The following is a 14,425-nucleotide window of genomic DNA, read 5'->3' as shown; positions in this document are numbered from 1 at the left end:
GTCAGGGCTTGTGGATACAATCTGAATCCACCTCCTTTATCTCCTCGTAGTCTTAACGACAACCTGCCCATCGCTGTCTCTTCCCAGATAGCCCCCTTCATCTTCACTTTCCAGACTTACCCCATATTTATCATCACTGTTCTTCTCTTCTCAGATACAAAATAAAGGCTGAAATACCATCTTCAAAGCCAGGGACATTATGGGTAGGCATGCAAAACAAAAGAAGCTGAAATATAAACATTTGTATAAAAGTAATACAGCACTTAACGCTGGTGTGATAATTAGCACCTCAGAATCACCTTCACCTTTCATGACAGGTTTGTATATAATATTGCAGAGCCATGCATTAGCACACAAAAAACTCCTACAACGTTGATAAGATCCAGTTACTTGAAATACTCCATCTTGCTCTGTGAAAGCAAAACTACAAAGGATTAAATTCTGCAGTAAATTCAGAGAAAAGTTCCTGGATTGAACTGAAAGAGTACTCAGGGATATGAATTTCCTTCTCCACTTAACCTTCCTCACATCCCTGGCTGCTATGGAGAACAATTATGTTACAAACAAACTTAGCTTGCTAATGGAACAGCAGAGCACAGGACTGTATGCCCTTCTTAAAGAGTTGATTACTTTAAATCATTCCAACAGGTAGCGTCTAATCTAGATGCAATCTGCCCAGCCTTCTTAACTGGCCAGCCTGCTCTTCCCAAGACTGTACCACTGGTGCACACAAGGGAGAGGAAGAGCAATAAGAGGCATTTACAGCCAGCCACCACCGAGTCTTTTTTGAAGGGATTCAAAACCACTGTGGAGGGATGCTCTGCAATGCAGAAATCTCTGGGATTAGACAAGAGGTTGCAAAGACTCTTGCTCCAAGGAACTGAAGGACACACACACGCAGAGTTCACTATTTCATATACATAAACTGTACCTTGCCAATGCTCAGCCAATGTAATTGTAAGGCCTTTAAACCCTTTAAATCCTGCAGCTTTCTAATGCAGATCTTCTTAGACCAAACAGGCCTATCTTCAGCATCACACCTGCCATCACGCCTTAACAGCCAGTGAAAGCCTATTTCAGATGCTCAAGTGTCACACGTGTTGGCAGCCCCTCTCCAGTGCAGTCCCTGATAGGCACCAATGTTTTCTGACAGCTCAAGGCATCTCTCTCTCTTGTTCAGGTGCAGGAAGTAGAGGATGATTTCTTCAGGCCACAAGTGAAAGTCCCTGTGCCCTGAAGCACTCACACTGCAGATCCTGAAAAGTTTATCTGCTAAAACCAGCAACAGTTAAGAAAGCAGAGATGCTACTAGCCCTTGTTAGATACTGCAAGGCATGCCAAGGCAGACTACAGTACTTCTGTGATATATGAGGCAACGGGAACACCATGCTCCACAGTAAATACATGCAATTCTTCATATAAATATAGACATGATTAAATACTGCACAGCAGTAAAACACCTCCAGATCAGCAATAAATCCCTCCTCTGCACAGTCACTTCTACTCTAAGCAGCAATGGAGTCCCTGCAGTCAGCAAAGAAAAACATTTGAAAAAACCTGATTTTTATGGCAAAAGAACAAACAAAAAGCACAAAACAGGGTTCAGAAGTTCAGAAACACTTTATTTTGCCTTCTGCTATTTTCTTAAGAAAACAAAACAAAACAAAGTCTGCTTGTTTTAAAACCCATTCAAAAGGCTTCTGAGAGAACCCCCAGACGAGTAAGGAGTGGATAACATTACAACAGTGGTATGCAAATGGTCTTTTCCCCAGGAAATATAAGATTCTGTTTGTATTGCAGTAATTATATGTTAACAATTAAGAGGACTATGATTTTATTCACCAAGCTTAAAAGCTTTAAGTAAGACATCTCAGTCATTTCTTGGGTAACAACGGAGACATTTCTTTGGACAGTTATAGCTTGTGATTCACTTGGAACAGCTTCTTAGGGGTAAGAAGTAGTCTGAAAATTGAAATCCCAACAGATCTCCCTTTGGAAAAGAACTGTCATGTCTTATCAAGTACATCACCTATGGTCCACAGTAGGAAAAATTGTGCTGTTAGGAACACAAACTCACACCCTATTTGTTATGGGCTGGATCCAATAAAGAAAACGACCTATGCCAGCATCTTCAAAATTCACAGTCATCCCGAGACCAAGTTTAACTTCCACTTCTCATTCATCCTCTATCCTGCACTGACCCTAGCCCTCAGATGCTGAAGAGCTCCAAACCCAGGTCCCCAGGGACAGCTCACACTACCCCTATAGCACTGCTGATGGCAGGCATAAGATTTGCAAATCTTCAAGCAATTAAAATGCAACATGCTCCCTGTGCCCAAAAAGTCTCTCACCTTCTTCTGTCTCCTATTTGAGGTCATAGCTGCACATGAAGGGTGTCAGAGACTATTCAAGCTGTAACATAAAATGGGTTATTGGAGAAGCACAGCTTTAATGTGTGCAAAAGGGGCTTTCATATGCAACTCCAACACAGGATGTGCAAAACAGCGGTGTAGGAGAACCTAACATTGTGATTGTGCAAACATTAAGCCTATGCACACAGGGAGCATACAGACTCTGACATGCATTGGACTCCTTTGAGGACACAGCAACTATAACGTATCCATCACTGTGTATCTGCCTAATATAATCACATTGATTTTGGTGCAGTGCACTGAAGTTTTCCTGCACTGCAGATCCTCCTGCATGAGACGCAGCCAGACAAACTACATGCTCCTAAGACTTGGGCATTGTCAGCTCTGTGCCTCTGCTGAACTACATTAGGAAACACGAGGCACGGGGACCTGGGTGAAATCCACCCTGTTTGAACCTGACCCCGAATGCCCAGGAATAAAAACACACACACAAAACACAGGCACCACCGGGATTAGGCTGCAGCTCTCTCTACACAATAGCTCTTCCCAAAGCACTAAGCCAACAGCCAACAGCACCTCTTCCAGAAAGAACCACTAAACACCAGTTAACGCACATCAAAAAAGTTTAATATTTTCACAAGTATCACTTAACACTAGTACCAGAGCTACTAGTGTGCAAAGTAAAAAGACTCTCTACCTTTGCAAAACCACTTAGGCATGCAATTTTTCAGGTAGACACACACTTAAAGCTGCAATGACTGTTTGTGACTTACGTGTTACTTTACAACATTCACTCACAGTGCACCATAATGCATATTGAAATGATATTGATAGGTAGGGCAATCCAAATCTTAGGGGAGTGGAACGAGGACAAAAAGGAGTAGCCTGCAAATTTCCATCTACTTTCTGCAGGAAAAGGCAGCAGGGAAAACCATGCAGACATCTCAAATTCATTTTTGGTAGAAGAGCAGGAATTAAGGACTACTGTGTGGTCTCCCTCGTTGCAGAAAGTGGTGTGACTTGCAAATGTTGTTCAACATTTGCCTTCCTAACTGTGTCTCAATTTAAGTAATGTGACTGGTATGCAAATATAATAATGGCATTGACTTGACAGAGGACAGGATACACCAAGTGTATATGATCTTTGTTGTTGCTTTAATCCTTGGAATAAGCTGGGTCTGATTTTGGCTTTCTGGTTTGTTTAGTTTGCACACCCGGGTCCTCAAAGGAAAGATCAAAATCAAGCCTTCATATTCCTTTCTGATCACTAACTCTGGCTGCATGTTTGTGTTTTGAGTGGCTGCTTAACAGTATTAAAGATTAAAGCTTTGTGTGGAAGCAAATACCCATTTAAGGCGAGAGACGGAAGTATACACATCCGAGTGACACTGTCTAGCTGCAGATTCAGTAGAAGGGCAACTGTGGTGCCCTGATCTAGACTGACAAGAAGAGATAGAAAATATTTTTTATAAGAACTCTTAAACAGAAGAATACAGCACAACCCTTATAGGGACTATAAATCTACCAATTTCCCAGGTCTGGAGATTTGGATTACCCCAATCACCAACCACTTTGTTTTTACTCTAGGGATTTCTTGCTGAAAAGTGACAGATTTCACCCAGTAACACAACACTATTCACAGAAGCAATGGGAAATACCAGTGGAACCAGATCTGTGAGACAAGGGCGTTTACTTTTACCATGACAAAACAGGCATCAAGGAAGCAAGTAAGTCGCACTGTCAAGTCCCACTATAGATACGTGCGTGCACAGTGCTGACACACCATAATGTTTTCACAATTACTTTAGACGAAACAACAGCAGGTAGATATGCAGGAGGGAACTGTTGCTTCCCCTTCACTAAAAGCATCAACACCCAGGTCTGGTGGTGCGCTTATCAGGGATGCTGCAAAGAACACATTCGGTACAATGCAACGGTAGCTCTCAACGCATATCACTTGGGGGCGATTTCGTCTTAGACAACAACTGATTTTTGACAGCTGCAGAAATTATAGACTGATTTTTCCATGACCTACAGATGGGGAAGGTACCAACAAGGTGAATAAGAAACATGCAGATTGGGGTCCAGAAACAGGAAATATTATTAACAGCACACATTCTATCTTGTATCCTATTTTTTATGTCATTAGCTGTATTTTCTTTTTCCCCGATAAAGCAGTGAGTTCTGGGGTTTTACCAGTTCTGACTATGCAGTCGCTGCTTTATGAGAAAGTGCTCACAAGACAGAATCGGGGCCATGATTGTAGAGTTCAGTTCTGCTCGGCATCGCGAAGCCTGCATCCCACTGCTGTGATGAGTGCTGCCCCTTTCCCACTGCCATCCTCTGACAGCAGGAAGGTCACGTCGCAGTTGGGTGCCAGGTCTTTGACTGTCTGGTGCATGATCCTTGAAAAGCTGTAAAAAGAAACAATGGCAGTAGGTGAGGGAGGTCCCACAGCACCTACAGAGCATAGCACTGCCACAGGCCTTTACAGTGTCCCTCCCTTCACTGGGGAAAGAATTAGGACTGTCATGGTTTAACCCCAGCCAGCAACTAAGCAGCACACAGCCACTCGCTCATTTCCTCCCCACAGTGGGATGGGGGAGAGCATTGGAAGAGTAAAAGTGCAAAAACTCGTGGGTTGAGTTAAAGACAGTTTAATGGGACAGACACGAGGGTGGATTTGAAGAGTGGGAGCAGTGGGCGCTAAAGGAAAAATGCACTTGCATCCCACCCCTGCCTCTCTGTCTTCATGGGGTCAACCAAAATTGCTAGTATCACAGCAAAGGGGAGAGAAGATACCACGCAGAGTCATCTCCTTCCTACCCATCACTCTCCACGCACACAAGAGATGGGTACTAGTCCTCTCCTCCTCCTGCTGCCAGCTCTTAGACTCCTGCCCTTTCCTGCCATTGCTTTACAGAAGCCCATCTCCTATGCACACTGAACAGAAACATCCTCCAAAGAAGCACCAGGCATTTCAGCACTGCTCTGTCATTGCCTTTGCATAGCAAAGAGATCCTTCCCTTGCTGTGCAGCTTCCAACATGTTCAGCAAGGTGTGTCCCCTTCAGTTTGTCACTGCCCCAAGGATCCTTTCCAATTACTTCTTGTCCCTCTTGTTGCCCTTTAGAAAGCCCTGACCATCCCTGATTAAGGCGTTTCAACTGGCTCTTATCCTAGCAAATAAGAGAGACCAGCTTGGTGCATCAAGAGAAAGGATATACAAGCAACAAGCTACAGATCACAAGCAAACACATGCAGAGAAGGTGAATACTCACTGTGGGTGTAGTTTGTACAGAGTCCCATCCACACCAACCGTTATCTCCAGGTGCTCTAATCCTCTGTTCTCCCTAATTTTATCTACCATCGCAGCCATTCCAGCACCACACAACTGAGCTGCTCGCCTCGACACTGCTCCACACACGGTCTTCACAATGATACTGTCGTCGCAGGTGCTGTTGAGCCCCAGCTGCTGGAGGATGGCTCGCACCTGCAGCAAGGCTAACCTGTCACTGCAGGTGCAGAAAAGCACAGTATTAAATTAAAGATTTCCCTCAGTCAAGCCACTGCCACAAATCCACCATATTGATGGCTGCATCCATGCATCCACACCAGGCAGCAGCCTTTCCTGCCAGTGCAAGAGACCTCAGGGAATGCAAATTTATTCACACCAGCAGCATGCTGCACTGTAGGAGAGGGGTGCAGGCAGCAAGGGAGGCTCCAAGTCCAGCTCTGCAATGCCTCCCCTTCTCTTTTCTTACCAAAGGGCATTTGAGGAAAATACTTTTCATGACTGACTCAGGGTTTTCCCCCCCCTCAAAGACTCAACAGGCTTTGAGATTGCTTTAAAATACAGAGTCCAATCAATAAAGACACAAAAATATCCGGTAAAGAAATACTCTTCAGCTACCGTTCATTCAGTTCTACAGTTACAGCTAGACACACACAAGAGGCACAGGAAAATAGCTTGATTTCCAAGCAAGCAAATAAAATGATACAGTAAGGGAACCCTTGACAGCCCTTCCACTGATTTAGGACTAAGCATCACTAGAAATTCAACTGATGTTGTAGAGTCCTTCTATAAATGTGCAGCCTCTTACTGAAACCAAAATTATCTCTGGAGAACCAAGCAATACTCTCCAGCTGTCCCTCCCCTCCAGCACTGTCACCACAAGACACATGACCACATGGTATTATTTCACCCTAAAACAGCCTCCAGTGGAGTGTTCTTACCTCTCAATCTGAGAAAGGAACTTGGTTTCAAAGATATGTCTGGTCTTCAGTGTCTCTGAAATCTGGCCTCGGAACAGGAACCCCCGTTTGGTGAAGTCAATCAAAATATTGCGGACTATTTCCCCCAGGTACATCCCACTGATCATTTTCTCATACCTGCAACGAAAGACAGCAGCACAGCTCAGAGGGACGCTGCTCACATTTGCAAAGGCAGCCTCGCAGCTGTGTTATCAACCAGGCATCCTGCCCACGTACATGCTTGTGTACAGGGTGTGTATTTCATGTCCCAACAAAAAATGGCCATTTACTAGAAAAATTGGGCAAGAAAAAGTATGAAGACTCAGGGGGAAGCCTTCTGAGCCCATCTACAAACATTTCATCTGTTCCTCACTACCATGTTCCCCCAGCCAGGCTGGTGTAAATGACGGCTGGTATTTCTACCAGATGGCAGACATGAAAACCTGTCGCCAGAGAGCAGAACCATGCCCAGATGAAAGCCAAATTTGCCATGAGTCCTTCAGTGACAGCCCTGAGTAGACCCCAGGGAAAACATATCTCCACTGCACATTTGGGAGCCCTCTTGAAGCATGGCTGAGATCTTCAACGGAAAAAGCTCAGTGGCTTTGTGCAGCAAAATTACAGGAAAATCACAATGTACCTTCACTGCAAGTGCAGCATTTTTATGGGAATCCTGTGCTGCAAAACCCCGTGAAAGATAAAAGATGTGAAAAGGTATGTCCAGCATGTTCAGAGGATCACTGCCCTGTAAACTAGCAAGCTGGGTGTCCAGGGTTGGTTTAAGCTTTTCAGTTCATTCCAGCACCTGTTTCCAGTAGGGAACCAGTAGTCCAAAAACCACAGGAAGGAACTAACCTGTCTTGAACCCCTCTTGCCCTCCTACTTTGCACACAGGACACAAGCTTCCCACTGCAGGCCTACCCCCAGGATAGAGAGGGAAAGTATCTTCCATCTGCAGACCTCTTCCGAGCACATGACGAGGCAGTGATGCTTTGCACAGGTACAGGGCAGCCCTGTGCTGAGGAAGGCAGGAGTCTGCTTTCCACTCCTTCCCCTCCAGCATCATTTTGGTTGGAAGGGAACATTTGGGGGTCTGTTAGCTGTGCCATTACCAATGAGCACTGAACACTCTTCCACTTCTTGAAAAGTGCATTCATTAAAGCATCCTTTATTTCACCTCCTGAAGCTCTAAAGCTTCAGGGTTTCTGCCCTGAATTAAGCGGAGCCCAGCATACCACCCCACTGGAAGCAGGCCACACAATCCATTTAATATTATGAGCTCTCTCAGGCTTGTACCCAGCAAGTGTCCTCCCTGTTGAGTGCCTAACTCTCTCTGGAATAAATTAATCCCCCCGGCAGTCTCCGCTATTGCCTTTGGCTTCTTACTCTATGCCAACTCTGCTGCTGCGTCAGGCTTGCTCAGCGTCAGCTGGAGCCCTAACTTCTAAAGAGCTTCCCAAGGGACATGCCAGGTTGTCTGCTTCCCCCAGGTTTTCAGGCAGATTTACTCTAGTCACAAAATCTTTTTAAAAGCTCCTGGCATCAAAGCATTGCTGCAGAGAAATTATGAAGAACGGTAGTCTGGGCACGCAGCAGTCTCAACCCAGTTTTATCAGTGCTGGGTACACCTCCCTGTCAGCCCTTTCTTGAAGGGGACAGGGAAGAACTTGCCCGAACAAAAGCCTGACCCCCAGAAAGAGACCAAACTCCAGGGCCAATAATAAAGGCAGGTCCCCTAACATGACATCCAGAAAATTGCCTGAAATAAGAGCTGGCTACAACTGCTAGAAAGCTCCTGAATGCTTTACAGTGAGCAGCTCCAAGCTCCAACCATGCTGGCTGGTCTAAGCTGAGGATTTCTAAAGGCAGAGCCCTCTACAAAGAGTTCAGCTAAAAGAGATTAAACTGAGACCAAGAACAAAAGAATGACAAGCCATCTCTTAAAGCCTTCAGTACAACACAGGATGAGAAAAAGGGTCTCTTAGTAATTTCAAGACTCTTAAAGTTCTCACCAAAACCCCTGCTGAAGTCCCATGGCAGCAAATAAGCTCCATAAAAGCACAGAAGAGGGAGATCCCACAGGATAGCAGGGCTGCAGTCATTTTCCACCCTTAACCTCTCCCTTCTCTGACTAGGAAAAACCCAACTCTCTCTTAAAAGCATTTCAGGCAGCCTGGCTTATACTTAACACACCATTTATCCCATGGTACCTTTGCTTTCCAGCATTTAGTGAATAGTCATCAACTGCTTTGTCATATATTGTCCTGATATCGTCCAGGCATCCATTATCCCCAAACGCTCCCCACTCTGTGTTCACGCACATCCGTCCTTGCTCACCATCCACCATCTCTATGTTTCTCATCTCTTCCATGTAACAGGCATTGCTGCCAGTTCCTGAAAGAAGGAAATACTGAAATCACTCTTTGCTTGGAACAAGACAACACTAGGACAAGCACGACAGCCCTGACAGACCTTCTGGGGGATGTTGAATGTGCCTTTTCTGAATGATGAAGTCAAATTATCATTTGAAACATCACCAAAAAATCCCACTCTTCAATAATCCTAAATTGAAGGAGAATATTACTGCTGTGGTGCACTGCTCAGGATGGCTCAGAGAGCCTCACCCAGGCCAGCTGGACTGAGGGTCCCACGCTACAGGGAGGAGCAGCAGTGCTGCCTTTTTTGGCACGTCAACCTTCATGCACTACTGAACCCAAAACCGTAGCCAGCAACCAGCTGGATTTTCTAGTTAGAAGCCACCTTCCACAAAACCCAAAGACCCACAAAATTCAGGGGAAAATTTGCCGAACTGAAAACCTCAGCAAGTTCTGAGGCAGGAGCCAAAAGAAAACCCCAGGGGTTTTACCAGCTAACTGCAGCATAATTTCAGTTTTTGCTTGGGGTTGGGTTTGGGTTTTTTTTGTTTAATCAAATTGCTTAAAGAGTTTCTCCAGCAGGAAGATTACTTCCATGTTGAAATGATGCCATATCTGATTCTGCTTAAAGGGGATCCTAAGGAGTGGGGCGATTACAAAGCGGTCCACGTGCCCGGAGGCCTTACAGAGCAAAGCTTTATTAACAAAGAGAGGCAGCTTTTGCTGCTATCTGGAGCAAAAGTTTTCTTCAAGTTGCCTACCAAACTCTCATGTAACCCTGCATCACACATTCTGCACCAATTATATAAGCAAGTCTGGTTTCCTTTGCAATTTTTCTAGGGTACTATATCAAAGTCTGAGCATAACTAGATCCTCCCACAGTACTCCCCTGCTGCAGGAAAGCTGAGCCACAGCACAGGGGTTGGCAGGGAGGGGAGGAAGTCTGGGCTTGCAGACCTAGACCCAGGTTTGCAGGACCAAGCCCAATTGTAGACCATCGGCACTGGCCGACCTCTCAACACCAAGTCTCATTGTCCAGAATGAGGTAAGGGCTGCCTGAATATGTGGATATCTATTAAACACAGGCTGTTAGACTGATAGGCTTCTAGATGATCTCCTGTTGCCAGCAGATAAAAAGCAGAGACCTGGACTCATCAGTGGCAGTTTCCAAAGTACTCAGCAGTGGAGACCAAAAGCATTGGCTCTCCTGGGCAGGAGAGGTAACACTGGGCAGAGACAGGGCACCGGCATGATGTGAACTCGCCCTTGCAAGAATATTTTTCCCTGCCAAGCAACAGCAGGAAAGTTCACGCACCTTCCTGCACTGGGGACAACAGGACAACTGCTGGCTCATGGCACTGGGGACAGCAGGACAACTGCCGGCTCATGCAGCTCCTCAGCAGGCACCATCAGTCTAGCTAAGGCAATTCAGGCAGGGCAGAGGGAGCTGTCAGAGCCCTGGGGATTTCACTCTCATTATCCCAGATGTAGCCAGGCCACCTCCAGAGCCCTGCTTTGCACACAGATATGCTGGCTGGAAAGTATATCTGGCAGGGCTGCAGCAGACGGTCCTCAGAGGATGCTCTGAGCTCCCCAAGGACATGCTGTCCTTCCTGCAGGGAACTCTGTCCCGTGAAAACACGCTGCGCAGACACGACTTCCTACCCACACTGCACTGTGCTGATTCACCCTGGACATTTTCCAACTGTCTGGCAGAGAAATTGGTGGCATTTTATTTTCCTACAAGCCACCTCACAACTGAAAGCATTCTTAAAACTTGCAGGTGCCTCATCCCCTTCTCTCGCACTGAAAACCCACTTCTCTGGAGAGCTTTTGTAATACACACTGCCCCATGCCTCAGGCACCCCAAATGTGGCATTTGCAAAGGCAGCCACCTGTGGAATTATTTCATTTGTCTCACTGCTGGGAAGGGGGCTGTCAGTTGCTGCTCTTTGTCTATCAGAGCTTTCCATCACAAGCCACTCAGGTACTGTGGCTGTGCTTTACAAGTTTATTCTGAGAGACCACATGCCCAAGGGAAGCTGTGGGCTCCCTGAGCACCCCGGCAGGGAAACTCTGACAGGCTAAACTAACTCAAGGAGCTGGTGAGGCTGAGTCCACGTTTGCTCACTTCACAAGCGGCACAGTGGTTTTCCCAGGTCAAACAGGCAGGATTTTTTCAGCATTACAGCCTGTGCTTATATCTCAACTGATCATGGACAGAACTAAGCTGGCTGTTGAATTTCATTCTTAACTCCTTCCTGCAGCTTACTTCTGAAGGGATAGCTGTTAATCTCAAAATCTTTCACTCCTGGACACCCTAGCTATATTTTCAGTTAATTACAGGGATTTGTCCATGAGAATACAGACAGATGAGTTGATGTGCCGTTTCATAAGAAAGTGCCAAATAAAAAGCAGCTCTAACACGTACCCACAATGAGTCCAATTTCACAATTTGGGTCTTCATAAGCACAAGTCATCATTGTGCCCACTGTATCATTAACCACAGCCACCACATCCAAGTCAAACTCCTTTGGAAGAGAGAAATACAACAGTGAGAACTTTAGAGCAACTCCTCACACCAAAAGGGACACAAAATGAGCACACCAGAGAAGAGGCCATGAAAACACACTGGAAACAAACAACTGCAAGTACCAGCCTGATTTTACACATGCAAAAATGGGAATTTAATCTTCCGGCGGGTAGCTAAGGGTCCTTGCACACTCTACTTATGATAGATTATGTCTTCAGAAGAAAGTATATTCCTGTATATATGTTCTCTTTAGTTTAAGTATATTTAAGTACAGATCTTGTATATAGACACATGGTAGAGGGCTATTGCCATTCTGTATTATAGCAGTGCAGTAGCAAATCCAGTAGTAAAGGTTTTAAAACCTCTTTTTCTCTTTCTGATAAAAACTGCAAAATTAATGGTCTCCTCAGGCTATTTTTCTTCCCTTCCTAGGAAGTTTCAGCTAAGCTGCTTGAGGCTTTTTCAAGATCAAGGTTTGGGAGGGGGGGAAACTGTCATTTAGCGTGCACCGATGTGCATTCCTACAATCACTATACTGAAAACTCCTCTTTTCTCTGCGCTCTAATGCAGTGAAAATTACCATAGGGTTTGAAAGAAGTCTGGAAAGTTCTGCCAAATTTAGAAAGTTAGAATCCCTGGGGAAAAAAACCCAACACCCCCCCCAAACAAAAACAAAAAACTGAAAACCAAGCAATAAAACAAAATCCCCAGTGTAGCTCATTTTGAGTAGCAATTTCAGTTTGGTGGCTGAACTCTCCCATTTCCACGGTGCACTCTCTAGACTGTCCTATGTCAGTCAGGCTACATGCCAGCACCAGAGCTAGCACATCCACATGGCATTGGGGGCTGCTGTACCTGGACCTGCTGCAAGGCAAACACCTTCTGTTGTGGACAGGAGGCACAGCCCATGTCCTCAAAGCACAGAAACCCTGCGAGAGGGAGCCAGCCTGACCCATGAGGTCTGTCAAAGTCTGGAGGGGAGGGAGAAGTAGGGGATGAAAAAGAAAACAAAATCAGAAGAAAAATTACCTCTCTCCTTTTAATTCCTTCTCTAAGCAAATACACCACATCCTCTCCCTCACAATCTGTAGCTTTGAAACCTTTTGTCCAGTTGAGAAGGATACCCTAAAAACAAACAAAATAGGTTATCAAGTTTTCTGGTGCACTACAAATTGCCCCCGAAATCCTACAATCCTCTAAGGGATGATGACTGAGCATTTCTATTTGATAACTTCCCTGCATTTGCTCGCCTCACCAGACCATAAAAGCACAAAATCACAACGCCTCACACAGGTGACCGCAGGATATCACACACTTCTGACCCCACATCCCAGCCAATGGCCATGAATATTTGTGGCCATATGGTACATGGACTCTCAGCTCATAGGAGGTTCCCTGGGATTCACCAACATAGGTGGTATGTTTTGTTGAACAACTTGTCTTCTCTCTCCATCACACTCCAAAGTCTCCCTGGCTTGACCCAGCCTCCTATCAGCAAGGTGACAGCATTTTAGAGCTGGAAATTTGAATGCTGCTCCAAACATCACTGCCTATTTCCTCCTTCCTTATATGTGAATAGTCATCTTATTTTCACTAAAACTAAAATGTTGCTCTGCACACTTGACATTTCAAATGCTTTAGTATTAGGTTATACAGAAAAATCTCTATGAAAAGGAATATCTCTTACTATATGCGGAATTTGCATCTAAAACTACTAATCATGCTTGGTCTCTAAATTTCCAGAGCAATGTAACAAACTGAAAAAAAGTGTGACAGAAAATATGTCTTTCTTCAAAAAAAGCACTAAGCAGACAGGAAACTATTTACAGCTGCAGAGGTGGAGTTGGTGGAAGTATGTGGCAGTGAAGAAGTTAAACACGAAAGTGAAAAGAAAAAGGGTACACTTGACCGGGACACGCTGCAGGCTACACTGTCACCCCTGGGGTGACATAGTCAAGCAAGCCCTGGTCCATCTAGTCCATATAGTGAGACAAGATCAGCTGGGGAACAGGCACTAGCAGCAGGGATGGACTTTGGCTTACTGCTTGCAAAACCAGGGAAGTATCACAGTCCAGCAAGTTTACATGATTAGAAAAAAAAATGATACCTTAAAAAATGGATATCACATGAAAAATTTAAATGCTCTTATTTGTTACAGCCATGGGCAAGGAGCATTTGCATTACTACCTTTGAAGGAACTATTTTAGGAGCAGCTGTACTGGTCAGGGTCAGAGCATGAACCCTCCCCTCACACAACCTCCCTCTAAGTGTCACGTAGATGATATGAAGGCAGACAAGTCAGGCCTAGCATAAGAACAAAAGCAGATTCAAAATATACTAAGAAGGAACTTACAGCATCCAGACTGGTCTGCTTGCAAGGGAAGGAAAACGTGAAGCCAAGAGGAAGACGTGCACCTTTTATTCCCATATAATCCAGGAAGTCAGAAATGCAGGTAACAATGTGATCAAACAGCTTTAAAGAGAAAAGTCATATATTTGAAGTTGTTCATGTTACATACTCTTAAAAAATTTAAAAAGCAGCAGTGGTGCAAAAGAAACACACAAATACTCACCTCTTCTCCTGTTCCCTGCATCACCTCTATAGGAATGGCATAGATTTTGTTGTGCATCTCAACTGTTCTTCTTTTACCACTGCGGATTTTCACCAGCAAAACTCTAAAGTTTGTCCCTCCAAGGTCAAGTGCCAGAAAGTCTCCATTCTCTGTAAAAGAACATGTGTGTATATTTAAAGAACCATAAGAAAAATCTAAAAAAGTGCTTTCTCCAGAAGGCATTTTACTAAAAAAAAAATCTCTTAGAAACTCAGCTGGGGAGATCTTCATCAAAGGAGGATTTAGATCCTGCTCCGATTATTCCAGCCCTTTTTTTGTG

At 44.9% G+C, this 14,425-nt stretch overlaps 1 protein-coding gene across 1 annotated transcript in view; it reads right to left on the bottom strand.

Annotated features, from left to right (window-relative positions):
* Window positions 1-1,601: 1,601 nt before the first annotated feature.
* LOC115608335 (hexokinase-1) overlaps window positions 1,602-14,425 on the bottom strand; it is a 40,473-nt gene continuing 27,649 nt past the window's right edge. The window contains exons 11-18 of the mRNA XM_030487048.1: window positions 14,107-14,255; window positions 13,887-14,006; window positions 12,563-12,658; window positions 11,432-11,531; window positions 8,836-9,019; window positions 6,608-6,763; window positions 5,653-5,886; window positions 1,602-4,786 (exon numbers count right to left, since the gene is read on the bottom strand). Coding sequence (XP_030342908.1) covers window positions 4,642-4,786; window positions 5,653-5,886; window positions 6,608-6,763; window positions 8,836-9,019; window positions 11,432-11,531; window positions 12,563-12,658; window positions 13,887-14,006; window positions 14,107-14,255 — 1,184 coding nt within the window. The 3' untranslated portion in view covers window positions 1,602-4,641. The remainder of the gene's footprint in view (window positions 4,787-5,652; window positions 5,887-6,607; window positions 6,764-8,835; window positions 9,020-11,431; window positions 11,532-12,562; window positions 12,659-13,886; window positions 14,007-14,106; window positions 14,256-14,425) is intronic.

Source organism: Strigops habroptila, chromosome 5 (assembly GCF_004027225.2).
Source record: "Strigops habroptila isolate Jane chromosome 5, bStrHab1.2.pri, whole genome shotgun sequence".
NCBI classification, from domain to species: domain Eukaryota; kingdom Metazoa; phylum Chordata; class Aves; order Psittaciformes; family Psittacidae; genus Strigops; species Strigops habroptila.
Note: the sequence above shows the minus strand (reverse complement) of the source record. Positions and strands in the feature narration are given on the sequence as shown.